A 25,590-nucleotide genomic window follows, 5' to 3' on the forward strand; every position below is an offset into this window, starting at 1 on the left:
TTTGTTGAGTCTGGAAATCTCAAGCCTTGGGCCTGGAACGGCTGAGATCCCAGTTCAATGTTCTTCAATGTTCAATTTTAATGGTGTCAGAAAGTCAACACAGGTTACTCAAATGAATCACTTGATGCTGTACAAGTATGTTGCAAGAAAATAGAGTTTTTATTGTGTTTAATATCAGCAGACACAAACACAACCAAAACCCGAGCCGGTCCGGACGCGACTGTCCGCGGGCTTTACATCATAACCTTATATACTTGGAACAAAGAACTCATCCCTCCTTTTTACGATCATATATCTTAGTGTTCTTAAAATCTACTGGTCTCTGTCAAAATATCCTACTAATCAGCATACACCCTATACCATACATATGATGCCAGCGGTGCCTCCCCGACAGCCATTATGTCAGAGACAGATTCCTTGTGTTGGGCCCCTTGCAGCTGCGAGGTGACTTGGAGTTCATTTGCATTACATCACTAGAGCTGTGAGTTACAGCGGCCAGTGTGAGTATTACAGCACTGGGGTCAATACAGCAGCATTATGATTGTATGCTGTTTCAGTAATAAACACAGGGTTATAGGATTAATACTTTTATCATTGTTTATCACATTTTTATATAGTTAAAAAGGGATTACTTCTACACTTTCTGAAACTGACCCAAGAACATGAATTATTAAAGGCAGCAAGCTGAAAGCTGTCTTGTTTACTGAAAATTAAGCTACAACAATTAAAATAAATAACAATTCCAAGTATAAAATATATATTTTGTGTACTTTTATATATAGCACAGCTTACAGTTAATATGCAAAGTTACTTGAAAGTGCATTCAGCATCATCTTCGGCACCTCGGACAACGCTAAGAAGTTCTTAATGGTATGCGCATGCTCTTAAGTGCTGCTTAGAGAAACTTGTCAAGAAATGTAAAAGCGTTTGTAGAAGCGTTCATAGAAAACTCTCTGAACTTCAAAGACCAATCATTATCAGGAAACTGGGCCCAGGTTTGTAATTTATTGTGCTGCATTAATATTTTGGATATTATATTTTTTCTCTTCCAGAGAAGAACAGTTTTTTTCAGAAAAGCGGACTTGAATCTTCCTATCAACACAAAAATATCAAGATGGGACACACTGACTTTACTCTCATCATACATATAGAGGCAGAAAACAGACCAAGTGATAATACATGTTTTATTAAAGTGACCACAGACAGCACTGAAGTATAGACACTGGAATAGGACATAACTCTTTACTTTGGTTAATCATTGTCATGTTTGTCCAGCCAGCTCATGTTTATCACATCCAGTTAACTAAAAACCTTTAATGGCAAGTGGGCAGGGGCATCACACCATCAATACACTTCTGACTCATGCCCACCCTGCCAACGTGTCTTCGTCCACCTTTACATCTGAACTGGATTACATCATCATGGGCACAATACAGTTTATCATTAGTTCCATAAAGGAATTGAATATTATGTGTGTTCATGACTTCTCGATCCACAGTGCAGGGTTCTGCAAGAGATAACGGATGAACAGCATTTTATTGATGGGGAATGACTGCAGAGCATACTGCATTTATAATTATTGCTCTTGGATAAAACATATATTTAGAGCGTGAAAACTAAGCATGTCTTCCCATATTGAGCATTACTGGCCAGCAAACTGTGAAACAGATAAGGTTATATTACTTAAGTTTACCTTGTTAGATCGATTAAGAACCTACATATGACCCAAAGAAATGCGGCACTCTGCTTTTAAACAATCTGCAGTGGGAGGAATACACAGAATCTAAAAAACAAATGTGCTCTTTCACCTTTCTTGTCCTATTTCAAAATAAAATAAATTATTTTAAATTGATGATTCATTTACAGTCCAGAGGTATAGGGATTAGACTTTAATGTGTTTTTATATAAAGTAATTTGAAATCAATAATCTAAAATTATTATTATTTATTATTATTATCAAGATGTTGGTTAGTCAAAATGGCTATTTTTAAATTATAACAGCTAGGGAAACATCTGTGAGTGAATTTAGCTTAAGCTAAACAAGTCAAAAGGTCAGATTCCTGTCTTAATAGTATACTGTGCAGCATTTCTGTAAAGAATTTATAGACCCATACAAAAATAATCCCTCCTAATCATCACTTAGGACCCACTAGAAGTCTGTGGCAGTGTCTGTATCTGCAGAGACGCTGCCCTTTGCTGTGTTTGGGAAGTTTATGGGCATCATACATTGTTATGGTTTACAATTCTTGTATGATTTTAATTGAAATATATGTTGAAATTTAATGTTGACCTGACAAAGAAAGTGACATGTTTTTAGCCACGCCAGGCCTACCATTGAAATTATGGGTAAAAATGGGGAGACTGTCAACTATGTTACAAATCAAATAACTACTAATGAGTAACATAGTTAATGTGACCCTACTGGGATCAATGGGGAAATATCATCTCTCTAAAAATATGGATAAAGTTGTTAATGTTTAAGCTTTGCAAAAGTGGATATATTAGATTGAAGGAATATTCGAGCTCAAACCACTGATAGTTGACACTGATAGACGCTGGAAACCAAAATCAGTTTAAGTATGAAAAATCCTCACAGAAAGCAACATGAAAAATATAAAGGGGAATTGTAACTTACTGAGGCATCTCATCTCTCCAACCCATTCACCATTGCGGCAGGTTTTGTGCGGGTCACCCTCCATTTTGTACAAATTCTGACAGGCGTATTCAACGCTTTCTCCATGTCCGTACTGGAATCGACGCGTTTCCGTGGTGTCTCCATCTGCAAGGGGTGGTGGTGATGTCCTACAACCCAAAGGAGCTAAAAGAATGTAAAAAACACAAGTTTGCAAGTTTAGTAGGTACACCTAGCTAAAACTAATACAGTCTAATACAACAGCTCTGCAATAAATCAATAAATAATAATAACTAAAAAAAGTCATGAAGGTTTTCAGAAGTTCGGGCTGATTTAATGTTAATACCAGTTAGAGTCATTTTCATGAAACACTAAGAAACACTAAAATAACTATTTACTAAGGAAAAAAATAGCAGCACAAAGATAATCATTTGAGGGCAGGGTAGCAGGGTAAACCGAGCAGATCAAGTGATTGGAAAAGATGATCCATGACCCAACTGTCAGATGTTTCCTACAGTGCACTGCAATCTCAGGGTACAAGGTTGTTTACCTCCACATGTTGGGAAGGGATCACTCCACTGTCCGCCTGCTAAACATTCAACCTCTGCATTCCCTCGAAGAGTATCTCTCCAATTGGTGCACCCAAACCTCAACTTCTGTCCTTTTCTTAGTTGATTGTGTGGTACATGTGTGTTGAGGCGCACACTGCGTGATACACCTGCAACTTTGCATGTGTCTGTTTTGAAGAAGAGAAAGTTTTTAATCAAGAGATTTACACAGTATAAACACAGTAGCATATTAGACTTAAAATCTGACTTTTTGGATTTCATGAACACAAATCTTATGTAAGTCTTAAATGTCCAAATCTTTGTAACTTTACATATATATGCAAATGTTTGTAAAGGTATTATATATTTGAATTATACAAAGATACAATCAGAGTCGGTGGAATAGTCAAGCTACCATCAATAGCAACCAAACTTTTAAATTCACTCAACCCAGATTATAAAAATGGCAGCTCGCATAAATACGCCACACACTACGCCAGAAACCTATGTACACTACGCAGATGTCCCTCTGTTGGGTTGCTGTTGAAATGATTCAGCGAGTGTCCCGTTGAAGATGATGATTATCCCGCCTACACTAAATGGGGTACTATCTGTAGAGGAAACACGGCATAGAGAATAGGACCTGGTACCAAAAGTGAGCCGAGTCAAGCAGAGCCGTACCATGCAGTGGAAACACGGCTAATGTGACCTTGGACGTATCTCATATGTCAACATCCTTTTCCTGTGTGTCTCTCAAAAAAGATGGGTAAACTCAAATATGCAAATAAAAAGGTGGGTACCATCAACATAAATGTGTTTAACCTCCAATGAAAGTGAACTTACCAGAGCAAGTTGGAAAGGCGTCATTCCACTTCCCAGTTTGTAAACATTCTATTTCTGCGGACCCCTCCAATGTAAATTGATCGTCGCAGTGAAACTGTAATTTATGTCCAATCTTCATTGTTTCATTTTTTGGTGGTAGTCCATCTACATTGAGATGATGCTGCATCACGTCAAGTTCACAAATGATGTCTGGAAAGAATAAAACAGATATTATCAAATGAAAAACTGAGGGTCAGTGGACAAGGGTTTATGTCCCACTTGGTTAGGGTTATGTATGTATTCACTCATTTTAGTGTATTGTACTGTAACATGCTCTACAATTTAAAAACTCACAGAATTATCGTGTACAAGTATTATTATTTTTTTTACCTTCACAAGAGGGGAATGGATTATCCCACTGTCCATCTTTACCACATATTAGCACTGAACTGCCATTCAGATATTTCCCAGGGCCATCACAGCTGAATGTGAGGAAGCGGTCAGGAAGTATAGGACCGGCATTTTCTGGTAAACCTTCTACTGTAACCCCTCCATCTGCAGGCGGGGGGTCGCAGCTCAAAGCTGAGTAAACACAATCAGTCAAAAAACGCTGAGTAGGGAAAGAATTTGATGTATGAATAAGCATATTTTATCAGCCAAACTCCTACAGTGGGATTTGAACATAGCAGAGCCTCCCCATAGAGTTACCAAGTGGGAGGAGGGTGTGTTTTTCCACATTCACTTTTAATGATATCCTCATTGTTATTCAACAGAAACACAGGATTCTCATAGATAATGTAATGACCCTAGAGATTTGTTATGACCATTAATTTGAATTATTTCAGCTTTGTTTTTGAGGAATCATGTTTGTCATTTTGATATGTTTGACCAGTTTAAATACTACATTACCCATGCAAAACATTCTCACCCCCAACTCGTCAAATACGGCAGCTTGGTCAGTGGCCCTATGCGTCAAACTATGTACCTTTCTAGCATCAGTTTTGCACGCGTCAGTTTTCCACTCGTTACATACAAACACTGTCTTTTTCAAAATAAATTTTCGTTTTCACAGGAGGAAACAACTTGGTTAGGTTTAGGTAACAAAACTACATTGTTAGGTTTAGGAAAAGATCGTGGTTTGTTTTAAAATATGTATGTTTTTTTGTAGTTAAGTAGGCTACGTTACAAACACATTAACGTATTAACGCTACGTACGCTACGGATGCAAACAGTCGTAGTTAACCTCTACCTCGAAGTTTTTATTTACAGAGGGTTGTACCTTTGACTTTCCATCAAAGAACCAGATATTTTGTAATGCAATCATCTTTTGCTCCAATGATTTAACCGGGAGAGTTTCTAATCTAGTAATTGACAGAACTTGCTGCTGTGTTGTTACTAAAGACTTACGATCACATATTGGCACGTGATTGGTCCATTTGTCCAGCAAACAAGTCCTGGTGTCATCCCTACTCACCATTTGATACCTGCAATGAACAGCACAATAACGTTTTCCATTATGAGATGAAAACACCATCAGATAAATTACCAAGGGGAGAAATACATGACAGATAATCTGTGAAAAAAATCAGGTTCCTCTGCCTCTGTTTAGGGTTGAGTCTAGACGGTACCCCAAAATTTGCAAAACTCTTGTGAGATGGTTAAAGTTAAGCTGGGCATACAATGTACGATTTTATTCTGTAAAGCCAAAACTCAGATCATCAGCCAAGACCTGATTGCTCACAACAAAAAAAAACATGGCCTGTCGGCCGCTGTGCACCATCCTGGCTGTTGACAGTTGTCAATAGATTTGTTTCAAAGTTCCTAGGCAGGTAAAGTTTGTGTGCTAGCAGAGGTCTGTACGGGTAATAATGCTAACAAGGCAGAAGCGTGCAGCCTTCATCATCTGTGCCATCCTGTCTGCTGAAACGTCTAAAAAAAGGTGTCAGACATGTCAGAAGTTCATCCAACTGTCGAACGGCCGGTCGGGAAGAGTTCATTTGTCCTCATTCCCCCCTGTGCACTGCAAATCAAACAACGCCCGATGAAGTTACAACTCGGACCAACTCCAAAATGAGTTGTGCGGCTCAAAATTCGGGCCAGAAACGGGCTAAAATCGTACAGTGTCTGCCCAGCTTTAGACATTGACAACAAATGGTTAAGGTTAGGATAAATCGTCGGGCAGCGAATCTCACGAGAATTTTTCCAAGTTTTTGCTAATTGGGGGTTAATGCAGTGTCAATCACTGCTCATGAATTCTGATCAAATCAAACTAGGCAGTGCTGATCCAAAATGAATCAAGATTCTGTTGCTGTAATGCCTATTTCCCGCCTCAAATGTTTTCAGATATGCATTTTAGTCTACTGTTTAGCTGTAAAAAATTAGAAAATTTGTGACCAGGCTGCCATGTTGGAAAACAGTTGAGCCAAAACCAAGCACCACCCACCAGCCGGAGCAAACTTTATCATTTTACAGCTAAACCGTATACTGAAATATGTTTCTGAAAACATAGGCATTACAGAAACAGAATCTTGATTCATAGTTGATCAGCACTGCCTAGTTTGACCGTTTGATCCATCATCAACATCACAGCGTTACAGACTCTTCAGCTCCGATTGGTTGTTTTTCTTCGGGCACGGTGGAGTCTTGCAAATTAGGATCACTAAAAGGAAGCAGGGGAACCTGATTTTTTTTCACAGATTATATACTATCAGGATATAGTGACTGAGCAAATATGACAAAAAGTTATTTTTATTATAGTTAGCAACTGTAGCTGTATATCTAGCTTTTATGAATCATTCTAGATGCACATACCCTTCATTACAAAAGTATTGGATTGTTGTTCCAAAAACAAATTCTTCACCGTGGATAATTTGGTAATAGCCATTGGGAGTATCATCAGGAAGCTGACATGGCTTTACTGGAAACAAGAGAAAAAGAGATTATTCATCAACCAGTTTCTAAATAAAGTGTTAAACACCCCTCTTTTGAGCTTTATTTTTTAAGTCTTCTTTGTTGGATTTTAGTTGAAAGTGCTAACAACCTGACAGTGACAGTTTTTGTTTCAGTTTTGTTCTTTTGATAAAAAAATTACATTGTGCAGCAGCAGCCATGATATTAGTTTGTTGCTTTGAAGAAGCATATTGATGTCTAGTTACTAGAAATTGTTTTTTTCCCAACTCTCTCAGTACCATCTGATTAATTACAGTTACTTTTGAAAAGTGCAATGAAAAGTTATTCAGATATTTGCAAAAGTTAGCATGTTACTATCATCTCTAAATATGGACAATTAATTGTATACAATTACAATCGTGTCAATAATCCGTCAAACTACTCAGGACATTTGGAAAATAGCAGTATAGATCTTTTGAAAATATAATGAATTCCAGCTTATAAAAGGATTCATATTCACAACCTGATTAGTGCAGTCACCCAAGTTGCAACAAAATAAAGAGTCGAGCAGACATTTAACTCACAGTAGCAGTATCCCTGACGGACTGCCAACCAGCCTCCGCTTGAAGGGCTACATATATATCTGATGGTTGGACCTGATATATAACCAGTTTCACAAGAGAAATGTATCACGTTTCCTTGTTGGTACTCAGCTTTCTTGGTATCTTCCGACACATATGCGTGGGGAACATCTGGGAGCTTTGAACATGCTAACAAACAGCAACATGGGGAAAAAAGAGGAAATTGGACATGTCTTCTCAACAGTTGTGTGCTACAGATGCTAGTCAGAGTCATATCACAACATGTGAATCAGAAGATCTTTAGCTATGTGACTGTTTAAGAATATAACTTTGAGACTATACTGGAAACTTACTGTAAGTAAGACAACCATCGCACGCATACACTAGATCCCTCTTCCTTTAACAAGCAATTACTTAAAAAAAAGTCTGTCTTACCATTCTGTGATAAAGAAACTTTCATGCTCCCCCACAGTTGGAGAAAGAAAAGGATTAATGACAATCGCATTTTGACGAGCAGCTGGGCCGTGACAAACGTGACTCTAATTGAGGCTAACTTTGTTGTCGAACTCTGTCTCTCTCTTTCTGTGTGTTTGTCCCCAGTTGCAGTCTTATGGGAGTACCAAGGGTCACAGCATGGCATGCCCCGTGGGATTGCACAAGGATGTATGAACACAACATGACGCAGGGGAACACACACAGCATGCACTGTTCACTTAAGCAATACTGAAAACTCCAGAAAAGGTCATGTATAGTATCTTTCGTGCAATAATAAATATTCATAATGTATTTCTATGGTATCATAACAAATTAATTCTTAAAATGCTGCAAGGGAGTCTGCTTTCTGATAACATAACATAAATCAACTTTTGGGATGGATGTCAGGACATATTTATCATAAATCACATCAAGTTTGACCTGACAGGATCAACAACAATGACAAAAATCAATAATATATCTAATACACAACAGCGTTAAGGCAAATATAAATTGTTTTGCTTGAACACAGCACATATACAAGACTGATTTATGATTATCTGGAGCCGGCTTTGAATAAAAACAGAATTTAAAGCTGAGTGTCTGATATGTTTGTGAGTATTTGCTGATGATGAAACTGTTTGTCCAGTTTGATTACCACATTCAATATGCCGGGAATAGTGTTGATACAACAGTACAAAGTCCATTGTAAAAATCATTAAAAGAAGTCAATGAAGGGATTAAATGGTACTGAGAGAACAATACTGTTTTCTATTGCACTATAATGATTCATACTTAAAAGTACATAATGAGCAATGCTGCTGAGGAAATTTCAGAATTGAGTTCCTTCAAAACATGGGTCATTGTCACTTGTTATTCTAAATCCAAACCCCCATTCTTACCATAACCTAATTTAAAGGTGCTAAATGGGAGATTTGGACTAGCAATCCAAACACTACCAACCCTATCTTTAATTTACAGAGGGCAGGTTAAATAATTAGTCCTACAAACATTTTTAAAGAGTAAATTACAAACTGTTGTTTTATTGATTGTTTTCTCTATGGCACCTTTATTTCATTTGCTGCATTTGGGTCAACTTACAACAGAATTAAATTAACCACAACACTATTTATATGCTTATATGCAAAAAAAGAATGTATATTGCTAAGAAGTAAAAGTTAATTATACATTCCACTGCAACACCAGTGCCAAGCAGCAGAGCATGTCTTTTTCATGTCAAGGACCTCCAGAATCGATGTACAATAGACCACAGACCATGGATGTATAAGAGGTTGTGACCTACGCTTTTACCCTACGTGTTAGTAAATAGACTACAACTACATTAAATTCTGTTTATGTCATGCTACTAGCACTACTAGCTACTGGCCGATAGCCAGTTGTTTGGGAACAGAGACGTTAATACATCCACCACGGTACAGGTTTACAGCATACAGCCCATGGGTGAGTTATAAGATAATAAAAGTGATGAATTACAGTCAATATATCCATTATTATTATAGTTGCATACAGCTGAACCGGATATGTCATATGAGCGAGCAGGGCGATGCAGTCCCGTGGGTCTGATACACGTTCATTATGCTGAGGAAAATAACTAAAGAGATGAGGAAAAGACGTCTCTTTATACATTCATGGCAATGGACTCATTGGCGTTTTCGGTCCAAAATGGCAGGAGCGCTTGCGCAGTGCCATCTTGGCCATTTTCAAAAACATACCTGAGTTTCGCCTCTTTGCTTCTATACTCTTTGACAGAAAAGTTCCTAGAATCAAGACGTTTGCTGAGTCACTGCCTTCTCTTAAAACATTCCTCAAAAGGCCCAATTATCAATATCATTACAGGTTGACAACTGTAATGGGAGTGAGCGGTGTTTGATCTAAAAATGCTGTTTTGTCACTCTGGACATGATTTAAAAGATTTCACTCTATAATAAGTAGCATTTTTATGCTTTATTGCTACACTTTGGCCAGAATTTGAAAAAAAAACAACCAAAAAAAACCTTGATATTGGCAAAGGGTGTTGCTTTAATTTGGGTTATCCATATTTTGATAAAGGCTATTTCTTTACCTTCAAGTTTTTTCATGAATGCCCTTCCACGAAAAACAGTGCTGGGTAACTGAAATTTACGAGATTATCCTTGTATTCAAACTTCACATAACAGGGTCACATTACTGAGAGACAACTGACACAGAATATTTTCTTCCAAGATGAAACCCAGGTTTGAAAACTTGAAGCCACTGTTGACACTTTGTTTGGAAACTGTATGTTTATTCCTATGCTTTGATTGGTTGGTTGTAATTCATTGGTTTTGTAAATTATTAACAATTCTGCACCAACACACAGCTTGGCACAACAATTTCACATCCTAAATGCTCCAAATGTCCCTAATAATAACTTTTTGAAACCCCATATATTTAGTCATTATACAGTAGGCCTGGTTTTCAGAATAAAAAAGTAAAAAGACCAAATAAAGCTTTTGTAATTTTCTCATCTTTTATTCAATATGGCAAAGCTTTATAATTTCAGATTTGTTTATTACACAAATGCTTGATTCAGTCATTCAATGTCCAACGATTGAATGTATCAGGATAGTTATCAAGATGATACATCAGTATGAATAATGCACACGGCAAATGCTGCTTTGTTTCTCCAAAAAAACTAGAAAAGTTCTCTTTTTAATTAGCATTTTTATTGAGACTTCTTTGGACCACGAACCATATCAGCATCACTGGTGAGTGGAATCTGTGGGAGAAAATTTCTGTGTTCAGCATCACATCTCAACATGCAATGGTTGTAAATCATGCATCCAGTTCTATAAAAACAGTCTAGTGTTTGCAATAAAACGCTTTACTCTGAGCTGCCAAAGGACATACAGTATGTCTTTGCTTGTATGATTCGGTTAAGGATAATGTTACCCAAGCACATTTTATTTGTTCATGTTTCGTTACTCATTATGTTATTTGGTGCATATTCGTCAACTTAAGACTGATTTTGTACACAGAGAAAGGACTGCGGATTTTGTTCCCTATCTTTTACAGTGTAGTTGCACTTCAAACGGATCACATTATGGCCTGCATGTAGAGGAGTGATTACAGTGACCCAGAACTCTTTCAACCCACATATGGTTTGTGAGTATCGTATCAAGATAGACTTGTGAAAGTCATTGAAGTCTGCTTTTACTTACACTACCCCTTACCTTCACATTCTTCTGATTTATTCCACTTAGTATCGAGACATGTTGCATTGCCTCCAACATCAGGTCTGATGCATTGATACTTTATAACATCCCCATCCTTATATCTTTCTTGGTCCGCGGTGAAGGTCATTGTCACATCTTCGAGCTTGTCACAGTATGCTGAAAATACAATAAATATATTGTTATCCAACCTTGTCTCCTAGAGATTAAGTAACATAGTACTAATTTTTTTTTTTTTTTAAATTGTGGTGTCAAACATTATCGTAATGTTGTTGTTTTTTCGAGTGAATAAAGCACTACTTGTACTACACAGGAGTTGTGGGGAGGTGGTTGAGGTGGATGGAGGGCGTAAAAAGCACTGCACTTTGACACCGGGGTTTGTATTAAACAAAGACCACAATCTTCCTCTGACGTTAACAAAGAGCTGCAAGTGCCTTAACATGACCATTAAAAGTTTATTAAAAAGTGCAGAGTGTCACATCTGTTGGCATCTAGTGGTGGGGTTGCAGATTGCAACCAATTGAAACTCCTCCTGTGTGCCGAGCGTGTAGGGGAACTACGGTGGCCAATGTGAAAATGCAAATGTCCCTATCTAGAGCCAGTGTTTGGTTTGTCTTCTCTGGGCTACTGTAGAAACATGGCGGCCGGCTCCGTGAAGAGGACCCGCTCCTTATGTAGATATGAACGGCTCATTCTAAGCTAACGAAAACACAACGATTCTTATTTTCAGGTGATTATACACTAAAGAAAACATACTTATTAATATTATATTCCATTTCTGCCAATAGATCCCCCTAAATGTTACAAACTGTTCTTTTAATGTTGTAGTTACTTTTGCAAGATTGGGTATTTTGCCTAACAACAAATGAAGTATGTTGTAAGCAGTGGCGGCTGGTGACTCAAAACATTTGGTAGGACAAGAGGAAAACCAACCCAAGGTGTCATGTTATTTTACAATAGTTGGCTACTTATCTCTACTTCCTTTCTTTTTTTAAACAAACAAACATAATTCACATTAACTGTACAGGGGAGAGTAGCCAAATGGAACAATAACAAAAAAGCCAGGGGTATATCACACTAAACAAAAATATTATTAAAAAAATATATTAAGCGTCTTGATAGCCTTTTTGTTAGTTGAATTAAAAAGTTGTTGAAAACAAATGTACTGCATGTAGAATTACATCATCACAACATATTTGCTGTTGCAAATTAGTTGTATATAAAAATAACTGGGTTGTGTTGTCAGACATGTCACCAAAGCCATTTTAGTGTTAGAAATGTAATTTGCTGAAATAAAGTTAAACATGTGTGGTGTATGAACCTATTACTTATACATATTTTGACTTGAAAGACTTGTGTATAATATGATAAGATTGATAATCATTATCATCACAGGTTAATGAACCATACAAACACAGTAAAGCCCATGTAGTTTTATACCTGAGCATACTGGTTCGATAGTCCACTTTCCGTCCGCTTTGCATGTAGTTACTGCTGTGGTGTCCTTTTGGTTAACAATCCAGTGCTTCGCTCCACAAATGACTCTCACTGTGCCACCAGGGGAAAACACACTGCTGTAAGGACGACCATACCAGGTTCCTTTCGGTGGCGGCAGTAGCAGTTTACATGTTATTACTGCATTTGTTGGGAAATTAAGCACATTATCTGTCAGCACCAATTTTCATTAGTCAGTGTGATATAACTAATAAATTGCATTAATCAGTATATACTTACATTCACACAAAGGTGTGGGGCTCCACTCTGCTCTTTGTCCTCGTTTTGTGCATATTGAAAGTCTGGCTTCAACGGGTATATATCCAGGATTACAGCTAAAGTGCAGGACATCATGTTCGTGGTACTCTTGGATATCTCCAGGCACATCACCATTTTCAATCATGGGTACTGTACATTTGATCGCTGTTGAAAAAAAAAGCACACAAGCATGAATAAAACGTTTTACATATTCAAGGTAAATGAACTGTAACCACTGATTGACCTGATTTGAGAATAAACTTACGTGCCTATTTTAAACATTCAGAGGTAATAAATATGAATTACAACCTCGCGATGACCTCACCTTCGGACAGACACCTCATCTACTCTCTCTGACTCACCGGATGTAGACTGTGGGTATAAGCCTGCCATTGGCTGCCTATTTAAGCCGGCATTCCCCTCCTCTATTTTGCATGGACACCGTCGCTGCATCCTGGGCTTAGCGCCGCCCAAGGCGATGGTGATTGGTTTAAAGAAATACAAACTAGCCAGAGTGTTTTATTCCCCCTATACCAGATTGATAATGTGTGGAGCCAGACCTTTCTTAAGCGCTGACACAGTGCTGTGAAGACACGTCTGGCTCTGCAAAACTACATTTACTCTAACTCTCGATAAGACAGTGAATAAGTATATATCCCAATATGTCAAACTATGTTTAATCTCCAAATCTGCCTTATCAGGTCTATTATCACTTTAGTTTGAGCTGCTGATCATTATTTTCCCTGTTTTCACTTCATAACTGTATTTTGAATTAGGTTTCACCCAAATTTGAAAACCAAAAACATCATAACACCCGAGGCAAACTGAGTATTTTGGGTTGGAGGTCTCACATTTTAGCCTGATATCGCCCAGCCCGTTCTCATTCCTAGGGCATCAAATAATGAGGCTTTGTCATGGCCATCGGTGTTCGATACCGCCACACGAAGCGAAAAGAGCTAAATGAAACACACTGGGTGGGTGGGAGGCGAGGTGGATGGGTCCAACAAACACAAGGCTTTCATCTAGGATTACAGTGGCAGTGAGTTTGTATTAAACAAAGACCACAATCTTCCTCTGACGTTAACAAAGAGCTGCAAGTGCCTTAACATGACCATTCAAAGTTTATTAAAAAGTGCAGAGTGTCACATTTGTTGGCATCTAGTGGTGAGGTTGCACATTGCAACCAATTGAAACTCCTCCTGTGTGCCGAGCGTTTAGGGGAACTACGGTGGCTAATGTAAAAATGCAAATGTCCCTATCTAGAGCCAGTGTTTGGTTTGTCTTCTCTGGGCTACTGTAGAAACATGGTGGCCGGCTCCGTGAAGAGGACCCGCTCCTTATTTAGATATGAACGGCTCATTTTAAGGTAACGAAACCACAAAGATTCTTATTTTCAGGTGATTATACACTAAAGAAAACATACTTATTAATATTATATTCCATTTCTGCCAATAGATCCCCCTAAATGTTACAAACTGTTCTTTTAATGTTGTAGTTACTTTTGCAAGATCGGATATTTTGGCTGACAACAAATTAAATATGTTGTAAGAAGCAGTGGCGGCTGGTGACTCAAAAAATTTGGTAGGAGAGGAGGAAAACCAACCCAAGGTGTCATGTTATTTTACAATAGTTGGCTTCTTATCTCTACTTCCTTTCTTTTTTTAAACAAACAAACATAATTCACATTAACTGTACAGGGGAGAGTAGCCAAATGGAACAATAACAAAAAAGCCTGGGGTATATCACACTAGACAAAAATATTATTAAAAAAATATATTAAGCGTCTTGATAGCCTTTTTGTTAGTTGAATTAAAAAGTTGTTGAAAACAAATGTAGAATTGTGTGTAGAATTACATCATCAGAACATATTTGCTGTTGCAAATTAGTTGTATATAAAAATAACTGGGTTGTGTTGTCAGACATGTCACTTAAGCCATTTTAGTGTTAGAAATGTAATTTGCTGAAATAAAGTTAAACATGTGTGGTGTATGAACCTATTACTTATACATATTTTGACTTGAAAGACTTGTGTATAATATGATAAGATTGATAATCATTATCATCACAGGTTAATGAACCATACAAACACAGTAAAGCCCATGTAGTTTTATACCTGAGCATACTGGTTCGACAGTCCACTTTCCGTCCGCTTTGCATGTAGTTACTGCTGAGGTGTGCTGTTGGTTAACAATCCAGTGCTTCTCTCCACAAATGACTCTCACTGTGTCACCAGGTGAAAACACACTGCTGGAAGGACGAACATACCTGGTTCCTTCCGGTGGCGGCAGTAGCAGTTTACATGTTATTACTGCATTTGTTGGGAAATTAAGCACATTATCTGTCAGCACCAATTTTAGAAATGTAATTTGCTGAAATAGAGTTAAACATGTGTTTTGTATGAACCTATTACTTATACATATTTTGACAGACAAATTGCAATCTGGAAGCTAAAATCAGTACATATTCTGCCTCACATGTACTTCTACTTAATGAATTAAAGTTGTAAAAACAACAAATTCAGGCTAAGCTGTTTTAAGCTCAACCGGGAGTCAACACGGCCTTTTTCATAGCGTATTTTAAATTCTAACAGATTTCGTAATACCAGTAAGTTCCCTTTACCCTGGTTGACACAGACACACAGTACAACATGACAGAGATCTGAAGAATAGCTTGAACGCAAAGCTCAAAGGGCACTGAACCACTGAACAAATAACTGGCAAACTTAAATGCCATTTTTTTCTTTACATTCATAAAGACATTCAGAATCATTAAAAGTCAGCAGGCTATATAACATTAACACTAAAACTTGAATCTTCTTAAAACCTTCTGTGTGCGACTTTGCGAAATGCTTTTTTTTGTACGTACGTGTGCACTTAATTTCCTTCATTTCCCATGTCCCATTTTGGCATAGAATCGTATCTTCACCATCCATTGTAGTATGCTTATCACGGCACTGATAAGCTACTGCAGAGCCAGACAAGTATTCCTTCTGATAAGGAGTCACAACAACAGCATTCTCAACTTTAGATGGGGGGTTGCAGGGATTGGCAGTGGCTGCAAGAGATGAAAACATGTATGAGTACGCCTTGCAATCTTGTTATAAATAGGCCTTCCTACAGCTGATAAAATAAGACTTAAGATGACTCACGTGTGCAGATTGTTTTGGGTGAAAATCCATTTGAATGCCATTTTCCCCCACGACAAGTTAAGGTGTCAACCTGAGCGTCGTATCCTTCGTGACAAGTAATCCCGGCGCTTTCACCTTGCCAACGTGAAGGTGTCACTCTGCCATTAGGAATCACAGGAATTTCTCCACACCTTCTATTCTCTAGAGTGGATATGATCACAAACAATTAGGTCTGTATATTGTTGCTAACAAATGTGATATTAGCAATAGATACATTTCTATTTTCAAAATTAGCCTGCATCAAAAAAATTATAATAATATATATAATAATAATAAACAAATTTAAGCTAACAAATAGCCTATTAAAATATGCTGTGGCTGCAGTTATATGAGATTTTGCTTTCTATGAGGAATGGGGCGAGATGCGTTCACTGCCAATGCATAGCGTGGGAGTGTATGGGTTTCACCTCTCTTTCAGAAAATATTGTTTATCTCCTCAGGAAATAAACCTTTCAAATTCCAAAACCTTATATAATTTTCTACTTAAAATGATCTACAGCTTTAAGTCGATTATTTGGTTTGTTTCATGCTGGTTACAGCTAGACCTGTAGAGCATTAAAGATGAATTACCGATGCATTCTTCAAGTGCAGACCACTTGCCGTCGTTACATTTGGCCTTAGCCCACCAGCCTTTGGTGGAAAGCTTATAACCTTCTTTGCAGGCGTAGTACAGTGTGTCATTGTGTGGGCGAACTGCAAATCCATGTGGAATATCAGGGTCCAGACATGCTGTCAATGAAAAACAAAGAAAGAAGTTATATTCAGAAAGCATCAATTGATGAATAGTGAATGTTAGCATGCTTACATGCATGGTAAACATTATACCTGCTATACATCAGCATGTTGTCATTTTGAGTATATTAGCATGCTGGCATTAGCATTTAGCTCAAAGCACTGCTGTGCTAAAATACAGCCTCACAATGCTACTAGAAAGTCTGTTAAAACAAGAGAGAAAACTATTGTATATCTTGATGGCTGCTTCATGAGCAGCACACTTCATGTCTGTCTTCATGGGAGGGAGGGACAGAGCATAAAGTAGAATCTGTTCAACAATACACATCTTTAATCTGATTAAACTGGGTGATCAATCTCATAATGCATTTATTGATATTTACTATTTGTTGTACTTTTCTGTTCTTACCTGAACAGTTCTGAATCCCAGTCCAGCCACTTTGCCCACAGGTGATAGTGAAACGTCTTCCATCGTTGTTCTTGCATGCATATTGGGCGTTCTCATCGTACATGTAAGTTCCCTTTTCATGTCCGAGAATTTGTGCATTGTCGATGTGCAGTTTTTTACACTGTCTCCCTGAAACAAATGAAACACAATGATGAAGTACTTCACACACCCTCCAGGTGTTCTGGTGAAATTTAAATCTTTTAAAACAAACAATTTCATATAAAAAGGCTTGTCCCCAAGGAAGCAAGGTACCTCCCCTCGTCTCGAATGAGCACATTATAGAACATTTAACAAAACTCTCACAATATAAACATGTATAAGCTTCAAGAATGAAAAAAGGAAAGCTATTTCTGCGAGACAAAAATAGATGGAAATGAGATATGGGGCTGCTGTCCCCACTACTCTTATCAAGTCGTCAAGGTTAATGAGTGCTAACTACTTGTGCATTTAAAACAGATTAATATAAGTTTTAAATTAAATTAAAAATCTGTTTAACATTCTGCAATATTAGAATGATAAAATAAGACACATCCTCAAGAAAACTGGTTAGAAAAAGAACAGGTGACAGATGCTTACAAACCACTAACCTCCACATTTTATACTTCGTTGCCCCAAAATCACAGATTATTTGTGGGTTTTACTCACAGTGATTCATTTCTAATCTGTTAAACAACAATTTCATTGAGGTGTAAGCATGGAAGATAACAAAAAGGATTTCCTTACTTCTACATCCTGAAGACCCAATCCAACCTGTTTCCCGACAGGTTAGAGTAAAACGGCCCTCATAACCAGCGTTGCAGACGTACTCGACCCCGGCATTGTACCTGTATTCCTGCTGATCAATTCCATCAATGTCTGCATTCTCGTAATATTGAGTCTTGCATGTTATCTCTGGAAAAAAAAAACCAAAACAAATTAAATGCAGTTCAATACACCACAAACCACATTCTTTTTTTCATATCAGAGTTGGCACATCAACAAGTAAAATAATCAGATATTTCACCTCAAGTGGCAAAAATGTAAAAATTTCAAATTTGATGTATGTTATGTAAATATAAGACAAGCCAAGACAGTTGAGAAGCTAGATAAATATGGCACCTGATGTTGCTTCTTTTTTAATGTGATCAACAGTTATTTCTGTATTTATGTTGTGGGGTGAGAGGTGTATATGGAGGGTGAATGTGGCGTGGAGTATCAGGCAATGTTATACGCATTATTTGCAGATATTTTTTGTTTGTTTTTCGGTCTACAAGGCAGCATTACTTGATTTTCTCAGAAAAAAGGCCAATATTGCAAAGAGCACCATAAACTGGGACCAGGGCAGATTAATAGTATGATTAAGTGACTTTTCGTTACTAATTTAATTCAAGAGTATAGAGGCTCTTACTTCCTGGGACGTTTGGTGGAAAACAGCCATTCCAGTAAAACATTACCGATCCTAACTGGACCAAAAGCTCCTTTTTTGTTTTAGCAAATATAGATGCAAAATTAACAGTAATCACTTAAATAGAAGGTTAACTTTACAATACCTTGACAAAGTGGATCTGGTTTCCATCCATCTCTGGAGCATGTGGCCCGGTTGGCACCACCTGTCCTCTTGTAGCCTGTCTTACACCAATATCTTTTAGTCTCACCCAATGTTATTCGGTCCCTTGAACGGACATCCCAGGAATGCACAGATTGAGGTCTTTCATTGCTGCACCTAACCTCTAGAATAAGAGAAAGACGTATGATAAGATTGATAATCATTATCATCACAGGTTAATGAACCATACAAACACAGTAAAGCCCATGTAGTTTTATACCTGAGCATACTGGTTCGATAGTCCACTGTCCGTCCGCTTTGCATGTAGTTACTGCTGAGGTGTCCTGTGGGTTAACGATCGAGTGCTTCTCTCCACAAATGACTCTCACTGTGTCACCAGGTGAAAACACACTGCTGGAAGTACGTTCATACCTGGTTCCTCCCAGTGGCGGCAGTAGCAGTTTACATGTTATTACTGCATTTGTTGGGAAATTAAGCACATTATCTGTCAGCACCAATTTCACTAGTCAGTGCGATATAACTAATAAATTGCATTAATCAGTATATACTTACATTCACACAAAGGTGTGGGGCTCCACTCTGCTCTTTGTCCTCGTTTTGTGCATTTTGAAAGTCTGGCTTCAACGCGTTTATATCCAGGATTACAGCTAAAGTGCAGGACATCATGTTCATGGTACGCTTGGATATCTCCGGGCACCTCACCATTTTCAATCATGGGTACTGTACATTTGATTGCTGTTGAAAAAAAAAGCACACAAGCATGAATAAAACGTTTTACATATTCAAGGTAAATTAACTGTAACCACTGATTGACCTGATTTGAGAGTAAAATGATGTGCCTATTTTAAACATTCAGAGGTAATAACTATGAATTACAACCTCACGATGACCTCAACTTCGGACAGACAACTCATCTACTCTCTCTGACTCACCGGATTTAGGCTGTGGGTATAAGCCTGCCATTGGCTGCCTATTTAAGCCGGCATTCCCCTCCTCTATTTTGCATGGACACCGTCGCTGCATCCTGGGTTTAGCGCCGCCAAAGACGATTGTGATTGGTTTAAAGAAATACAAACAAGCCAGAGTGTTTTATTCCCCCTTTACCAGATTGATAATGTGTGGAGCCAGACCTTTCTTAAGCGCTGACACAGTGCTGCGAAGATACGTCTGGCTCTGTGAGACTACATCTACTCTAACTCTCGGTAAGACAGTGAATAAGTCTATATCCCAAGATGTCAAACTATGTTTAATCTCCAAATCTGCCTCATCAGGTCTATTATCACTTTAGTTTGAGCTGCTGATCATTATTTTCCCTGTACCCAGTATTTGGGGTTGGAGGTCTCACATTTTAGCCTGATATCGCCCAGCCTGTTCTCATTCCCAGGGCATCAAATAATGAGGCTTTGTCATGGCCACCGGTGTTCGATACCGCCACACAAAGCGAAATGTTATATACATGTGTGTATGCGTTTCTGTCTTCCCCTTTCCCTCTATTTTTTCTAAAAAGGAAGACTTCATCGTGCTTCCTGTTTCCATTCTAGACAGCCTGCTTTACCGTCGCACTTTGGAGGTTGGCCACTCCACTCTCCATTTTCATCACAGTACATCTCTGGCGACCCAATCAGGATTTCAGTGTTGGACTTGCAGCTGAATCGAACTACATTGCCATAGGTTGCTTCCTCTGGGTCCCCATTCACCTGGACATTATCGCCCACAAGAATCACTGAGCACTGTTGGGCTGGATGTGAAAAAAATAAATAAATTAATAAATCACACGAACAAAAAAAAACAACTTTCAAATGTAATCGACCTATAACCAGGTAAGCAATAAAGTTTTTTTTCAATGTTTCCAAGAGATGACACGGAAATAACCATAGAGTGACATTTCCCTTGTGTGTCACATACCGGATGAATAAGATCCTTTATCCTTTATCCTCTTACCTTCACAGACAGGAACCACACCATCCCAGCCTTCAGCCATGCAACGCCGGTAGTTTATGCGACTGACCATTTGATAACTGAAACAAATATTATGTAAAACATGGACAATGGAAATGCCTTATTAAGAGCCAAATATAAGTTGTACTCCTTGTTTTTGCAGTGTTTAGCCTACTACAGGGATACAGTAAAATATGTACAAAGAACAAAGATTAAATTAAAAACAACAGTATATATTTGTGTTTATAAATATGTTCATACCCTTTTTGGCAGGTATATAACACTTGTGACCCAAAGACAAAATCGTCTCCCTTTTCCAGTTGAAAATCGGCAAACTGGGCATCTCCCGGATGACCACATGATCTTGCTTAAAACATAATAATGAGAGAGAATGTGGGTAAGTATGTTGTTAAGGCCCAAATTGCAGTGATGAGGCAATACTATATAGGCATAGAATAAAATAAATCCAACAATAATACTACAATAAGGTTGAGCCTGCTTTGGCATTGTCCACTCATTCAAACCAAAACTCTACGTCCATTTACAGAATATAATACTGATACAGCATTACATGAAAAACACAAGTACATATAGTATAGTAGCCTATGCATTCCTAACAGAAGAATATTTATTTCTAAACAGTAAAAGATTGTAACTCACGTTGACATGGGGTGCCTCTAGACTGCCATTTTCCCTCAATGCAGAGCAGTTTGAAAAAGCCACTATAGCCAACATTGCAGCTCACTCTTACTTGTTTTCCACCAGGGTAGCTGGCCTCCAGATCAGTTGTGTCAAAATTTGAATCAAACAGGTTGCCATTTAGAAACTGTCGAAGTGTACAGTCTGTGGGACAGCAAAAAAACAGATGTAAGTTGCTTACCCACAACAACAAAACATCAAACAATAAATTAAATAGATAAAAAGGACCGTGCAAATCTTACCTTGACTTTTCACCAAGGTCAGCATATGCATCCACAAAAATAGGACACCGATTCGGGTTATTACGTGCATTTTATCTTCATTACCCTGAACCGCCAAACAGAAGTAGAAGCTGGAGACTGGAACACTATTATACACGGAGAGAGCTGTGGATTTCACTGGCAAAAAGAGATTGCTCAATGAATTACGCAAGTCTGTTCCAGCCTCCAAATACAATCTCAGGCTCACAGGGGACAGCAAAAAAAGTAAAAGGAAGTGACCACATACACAAAACACCTCATGTGACACACTGGATCCTCAACAAAACCATAAAAACACCAGGATGTGTGATATGACTGAGATTTATACTGTAGAATAAGCTCAATGCATCATGGAAAGCAAAAATAACAACCTCACAGATTCTAGTCTACTTTTTGTGAAAGCTTTTTTAGATTTTCTTTTTTTTACAATACAATGCAATTATTGTTTCACTGGTTTCTTTCCCCTGTGTGGTCAGGCTTTGCTGTGTTTATCATTCAGTGACAAAACAAAAAAAGTGTTTGTTTGTTTTTTCTCCTTCCCGGTATTCATTTGCAGCAATCAATAGAACAAACAAATGCGTTGGATATCAAGAAGTTGGCACGGACTATTCTCATCTAGAGTAAATATGAAATAACAAAATAAGCAAAGCAGATATCCAGTTCAAAACTGGATCAAAAGTATGATTATTTAAAAAACTAACCAGATGTTTGTTTGATGTGCTTAGATTTCACAGTTAAGTCTACCCTTAGACACAGTTTATACAAATGTTTGTTTTTTGATGGCCTTGTAAAAAAGGTGGAAAAAGCTGCCAAACGGCCGGTGAACAAATAATTCTGTTCCTGACCTTAGTTTGGAAACTATTAAAACAAAATGTAGCTGTTGAGCAATGCAGGATTTGCCTTAATTTCTCAATGTGTTATTCATACGACATGTTCTGAAAAAAAGTTAAGTGTGTGTCTGTGCCAATGGAAACACTTATATTGCACAACCTCGTGCCTCAGAATGTTTGTCACCAATTTGTGATAATAAGCTATTATGATATTCAATATTCAAAGGCAGAAATAGGTTTTCAGCTGACAGTTATTCCCGTGTTCTACATTTTACCACCAGAAATCTGCTTCATGAGTAAATGATTTGCATTTCCCGTATGTCCAAGTATTACATTACATTGTTTCTGAGCCGTTTCTGCTGGCTGTTTGAGGATTGCGAAAGCTGTGTTTCTTTGTAAACTACCCTCCTCCTCCATTCCTGGGAAAGCAGAAAGAGAGAGAAAGAGAGAGATGTGGAGAAATGTTTGACTGATGTGGGTTTTGGAGGGCTTGTAGTTTATACAAAAGATACTTGATATTTTGTGTGCAGACATTTGCTATCTGTGATGGAATTTTCCATCAATTCCTCTCTTATTGGTAGAAAGGTCAGAGTGTTTGTCAGAGTGTCCCTCTGTTGACATTATTGGGTTGGAGTCCTGTCTAGAGGAGCCACCGTTATCTGTACAGCTGTGCCTGTAGTGGAGACCGTAGAGCCAGTCGCTAGGGCAACCAGGGTCAGAGATGCCGGAGGAACGGAGTAAGTCAAAACATGATAAGGGGTAAGACACTGAGCACCGGGGAGGAAGGACAGAGTTGTGAGGCCTTCACGCAGAGAGCATCTATTGTGGAGATCTGACAATTCTCCTTGATCAAGCTTCAATAAACCTTCTTTTGTAAGACATCATCAGCTCCGTACCTCTTCCTTCCAAAGTTAACTTGTGTATCAATTATTCCATCACACTATCTTTATATATGAAGAATATCATGACAAAATATTATGAATTGTCCCAACAAGTTTTTTAGTTTTAGTGTCCCATGATGGCATATAATCTGTTTTCAATTTCATTTAAATATGTTTTCATTATGCATGTTTTCCTTTATTAGATGGTATACAGTATAGAGCTGATAGAGGGCAGAGACATGGAAGAAGCAATGCAACAAAGATGTCTTCTTGTACCAGTGACGTGGCAATTCAGCGTCTTAAACCTGTAGGCCTCAAGGATGCCCCTAAATCACATTTTTACGAGGGTCAGTGTGAGACAGTGTGTACAGTTTATTTGTCGGTGAATAAATGCTATGAGGCTACAACTCCTTCGCTCTGTGCTCCGCTCAAGACTGGAGCCGACTTCCTGTATCTGTATCTCCGGCTCAGACTCTCTTAAGGTGGACCAGCTTTTCTCCTTAAACTGACAAGTCGCTCCTCTGAGTTTTGCTCAGCTTTTTAATAATTATTAATATTTATTTTAGCCGATAGCGTTAATTGGTTCAAATTCTTAATGTCGGTTAATGGTTAAACAGTTAATTATTAACATCCCTACTGGGGATGAATTCTCTGAGGTCTTACCTATCCATAGACACTAAGATCATGCATACAGACCTCGTAGTTGTGGAGCTATTCCTGATTTATTTTGGGTACGTCTATCTAGGCCAGGGGTCAGCAACCTTTACTATCAAAAGAGCCATTTTAGGCAAAAAAAAAAAAAAAAAAACTGTCCGGAGCCGCAAAACATTTGAGCATTGTGATGAAGGTAACACAGTTTATAGTGTAAGTATATAGTATATAAGTCTAATGCAGTGAGGGCCAAAATTGCAAATGTACTACGGAGTATTAGGGCCACATTGAGGGAAAAGAAATCGTAGATTTCCAGAATAAAGTCATAATATTACGAGAATAAAGTCAAAATATTATGAGAAATAAGTCGTAACATTACGAGAAAAAGTCATAACTTTACGAAAAAAAGTCGTATTATTAAGAGAATAAAGTCATAACTTTACGAGAAAAAAGTTGTAATATTACGAGAATAAAGTCATAACTTTACGAGAAAAAAAAAACGACACGTAAAATTACTATTTTATAATATTATGACTTTATTCTCGTAATATGACTTTATTCTTGAAATGTCAGATTTATTTATTTTCCTCAATGTGGCCCTTTATACTCCGTCGTACCGTCGTACCGTCGTACCGTCGTACCGTCGTACAATAGACCTACAACAATGATAAATTAAAATTAAAATGTAAACAAAGAACAGTTATTCATTTCCATTTTTAAAACTACACAGGGAGCCACAGGAGAGGAGCTAAAGAGCCGCATGTGGCTCCAGAGCCTCGGGTTGCTGACCCCTGGTCTAGGCAAACCACACCTTCCAGCTAGGGCTTAAGAAGATAAAGCAAATGTCCATTGAATCGGGTTTATGAAGTCAATGAGTGGGGCAGATATACAGAGCGAAGGTTAAAACAGATTGCGCTGAATATTCTGATAGGCAGTTACAGACAAGCAGAACGCAACGAACTTAAACTATGATGTGTTTAGTTCTTCTGCTAAAAAACAGTCCATTTGCTTTATTTGAATGCAGTTATAGAAACTATTTGGTAAAGAAAGACATCAGGAGAACACTTGGTTGAAACCATACTGCATTCATACTTTATATAGTACATGCCAATTGTCATAATATACATATTAAACATACAAAAATCTACATACGTTACCTCTAGCTATACTAACAGGAAATAATATAAGACATGCAACGTTGGACGTCAACCAAGCTGCGACAATCAAAACAGTCACATAACGTATTGATAACTTAAGAAGTATATTGTTTCACCTTTATAGTAAGCCAACACAAATTAAAAATCAATTAATTAATTGATTGATTCATTATAATGTTTTATGGGTGAGTCTTGTTCAGAGTGCAGCTGAGAGTCAACTGTGGGAAACGAGGCACATTTAAATCCCACTGGACCACCCACACTCTGTTCCATTCCCATAGGGGCTAACCATGCAAGATGTATGGACGCACTTACTGTACTGTAGGCGTTATAGTGATTGAGCACTGGCTA

At 38.0% G+C, this 25,590-nt stretch overlaps 1 protein-coding gene across 3 annotated transcripts; it reads right to left on the bottom strand.

The window, feature by feature from the left end:
• Positions 1-1,170: 1,170 nt before the first annotated feature.
• LOC141767617 (complement factor H-like) lies at positions 1,171-21,905 on the bottom strand. Of its 3 annotated transcripts, XM_074635098.1 has the most exons (24): positions 21,703-21,905; positions 21,422-21,604; positions 21,023-21,128; positions 20,765-20,841; positions 20,379-20,561; positions 19,376-19,558; positions 19,083-19,277; positions 18,807-18,986; positions 18,001-18,168; positions 17,239-17,406; positions 16,668-16,826; positions 16,059-16,238; positions 15,776-15,964; positions 15,024-15,218; positions 12,893-13,075; positions 12,599-12,793; positions 11,159-11,317; positions 6,814-6,919; positions 5,410-5,486; positions 4,393-4,584; positions 4,024-4,212; positions 3,183-3,368; positions 2,636-2,818; positions 1,171-1,507 (listed from the first exon to the last, which is right to left on the bottom strand). In XM_074635098.1, the coding sequence occupies exons 1-24, from the start codon at positions 21,770-21,772 to the stop codon at positions 1,314-1,316; spliced, it is 3,900 nt and encodes a 1,299-aa protein (XP_074491199.1). In that variant the 5' UTR covers positions 21,773-21,905; the 3' UTR covers positions 1,171-1,313. The 3 variants fall into 3 exon arrangements, with proteins under 3 accessions (XP_074491199.1, XP_074491200.1, XP_074491201.1); XM_074635099.1 differs by lacking the exons at positions 12,893-13,075; positions 15,024-15,218 and having other exon boundaries at positions 21,703-21,904; XM_074635100.1 differs by lacking the exons at positions 12,599-12,793; positions 12,893-13,075; positions 15,024-15,218.
• Positions 21,906-25,590: the final 3,685 nt, after the last annotated feature.

This window comes from Sebastes fasciatus, chromosome 5 (assembly GCF_043250625.1).
Source record: "Sebastes fasciatus isolate fSebFas1 chromosome 5, fSebFas1.pri, whole genome shotgun sequence".
NCBI classification, from domain to species: domain Eukaryota; kingdom Metazoa; phylum Chordata; class Actinopteri; order Perciformes; family Sebastidae; genus Sebastes; species Sebastes fasciatus.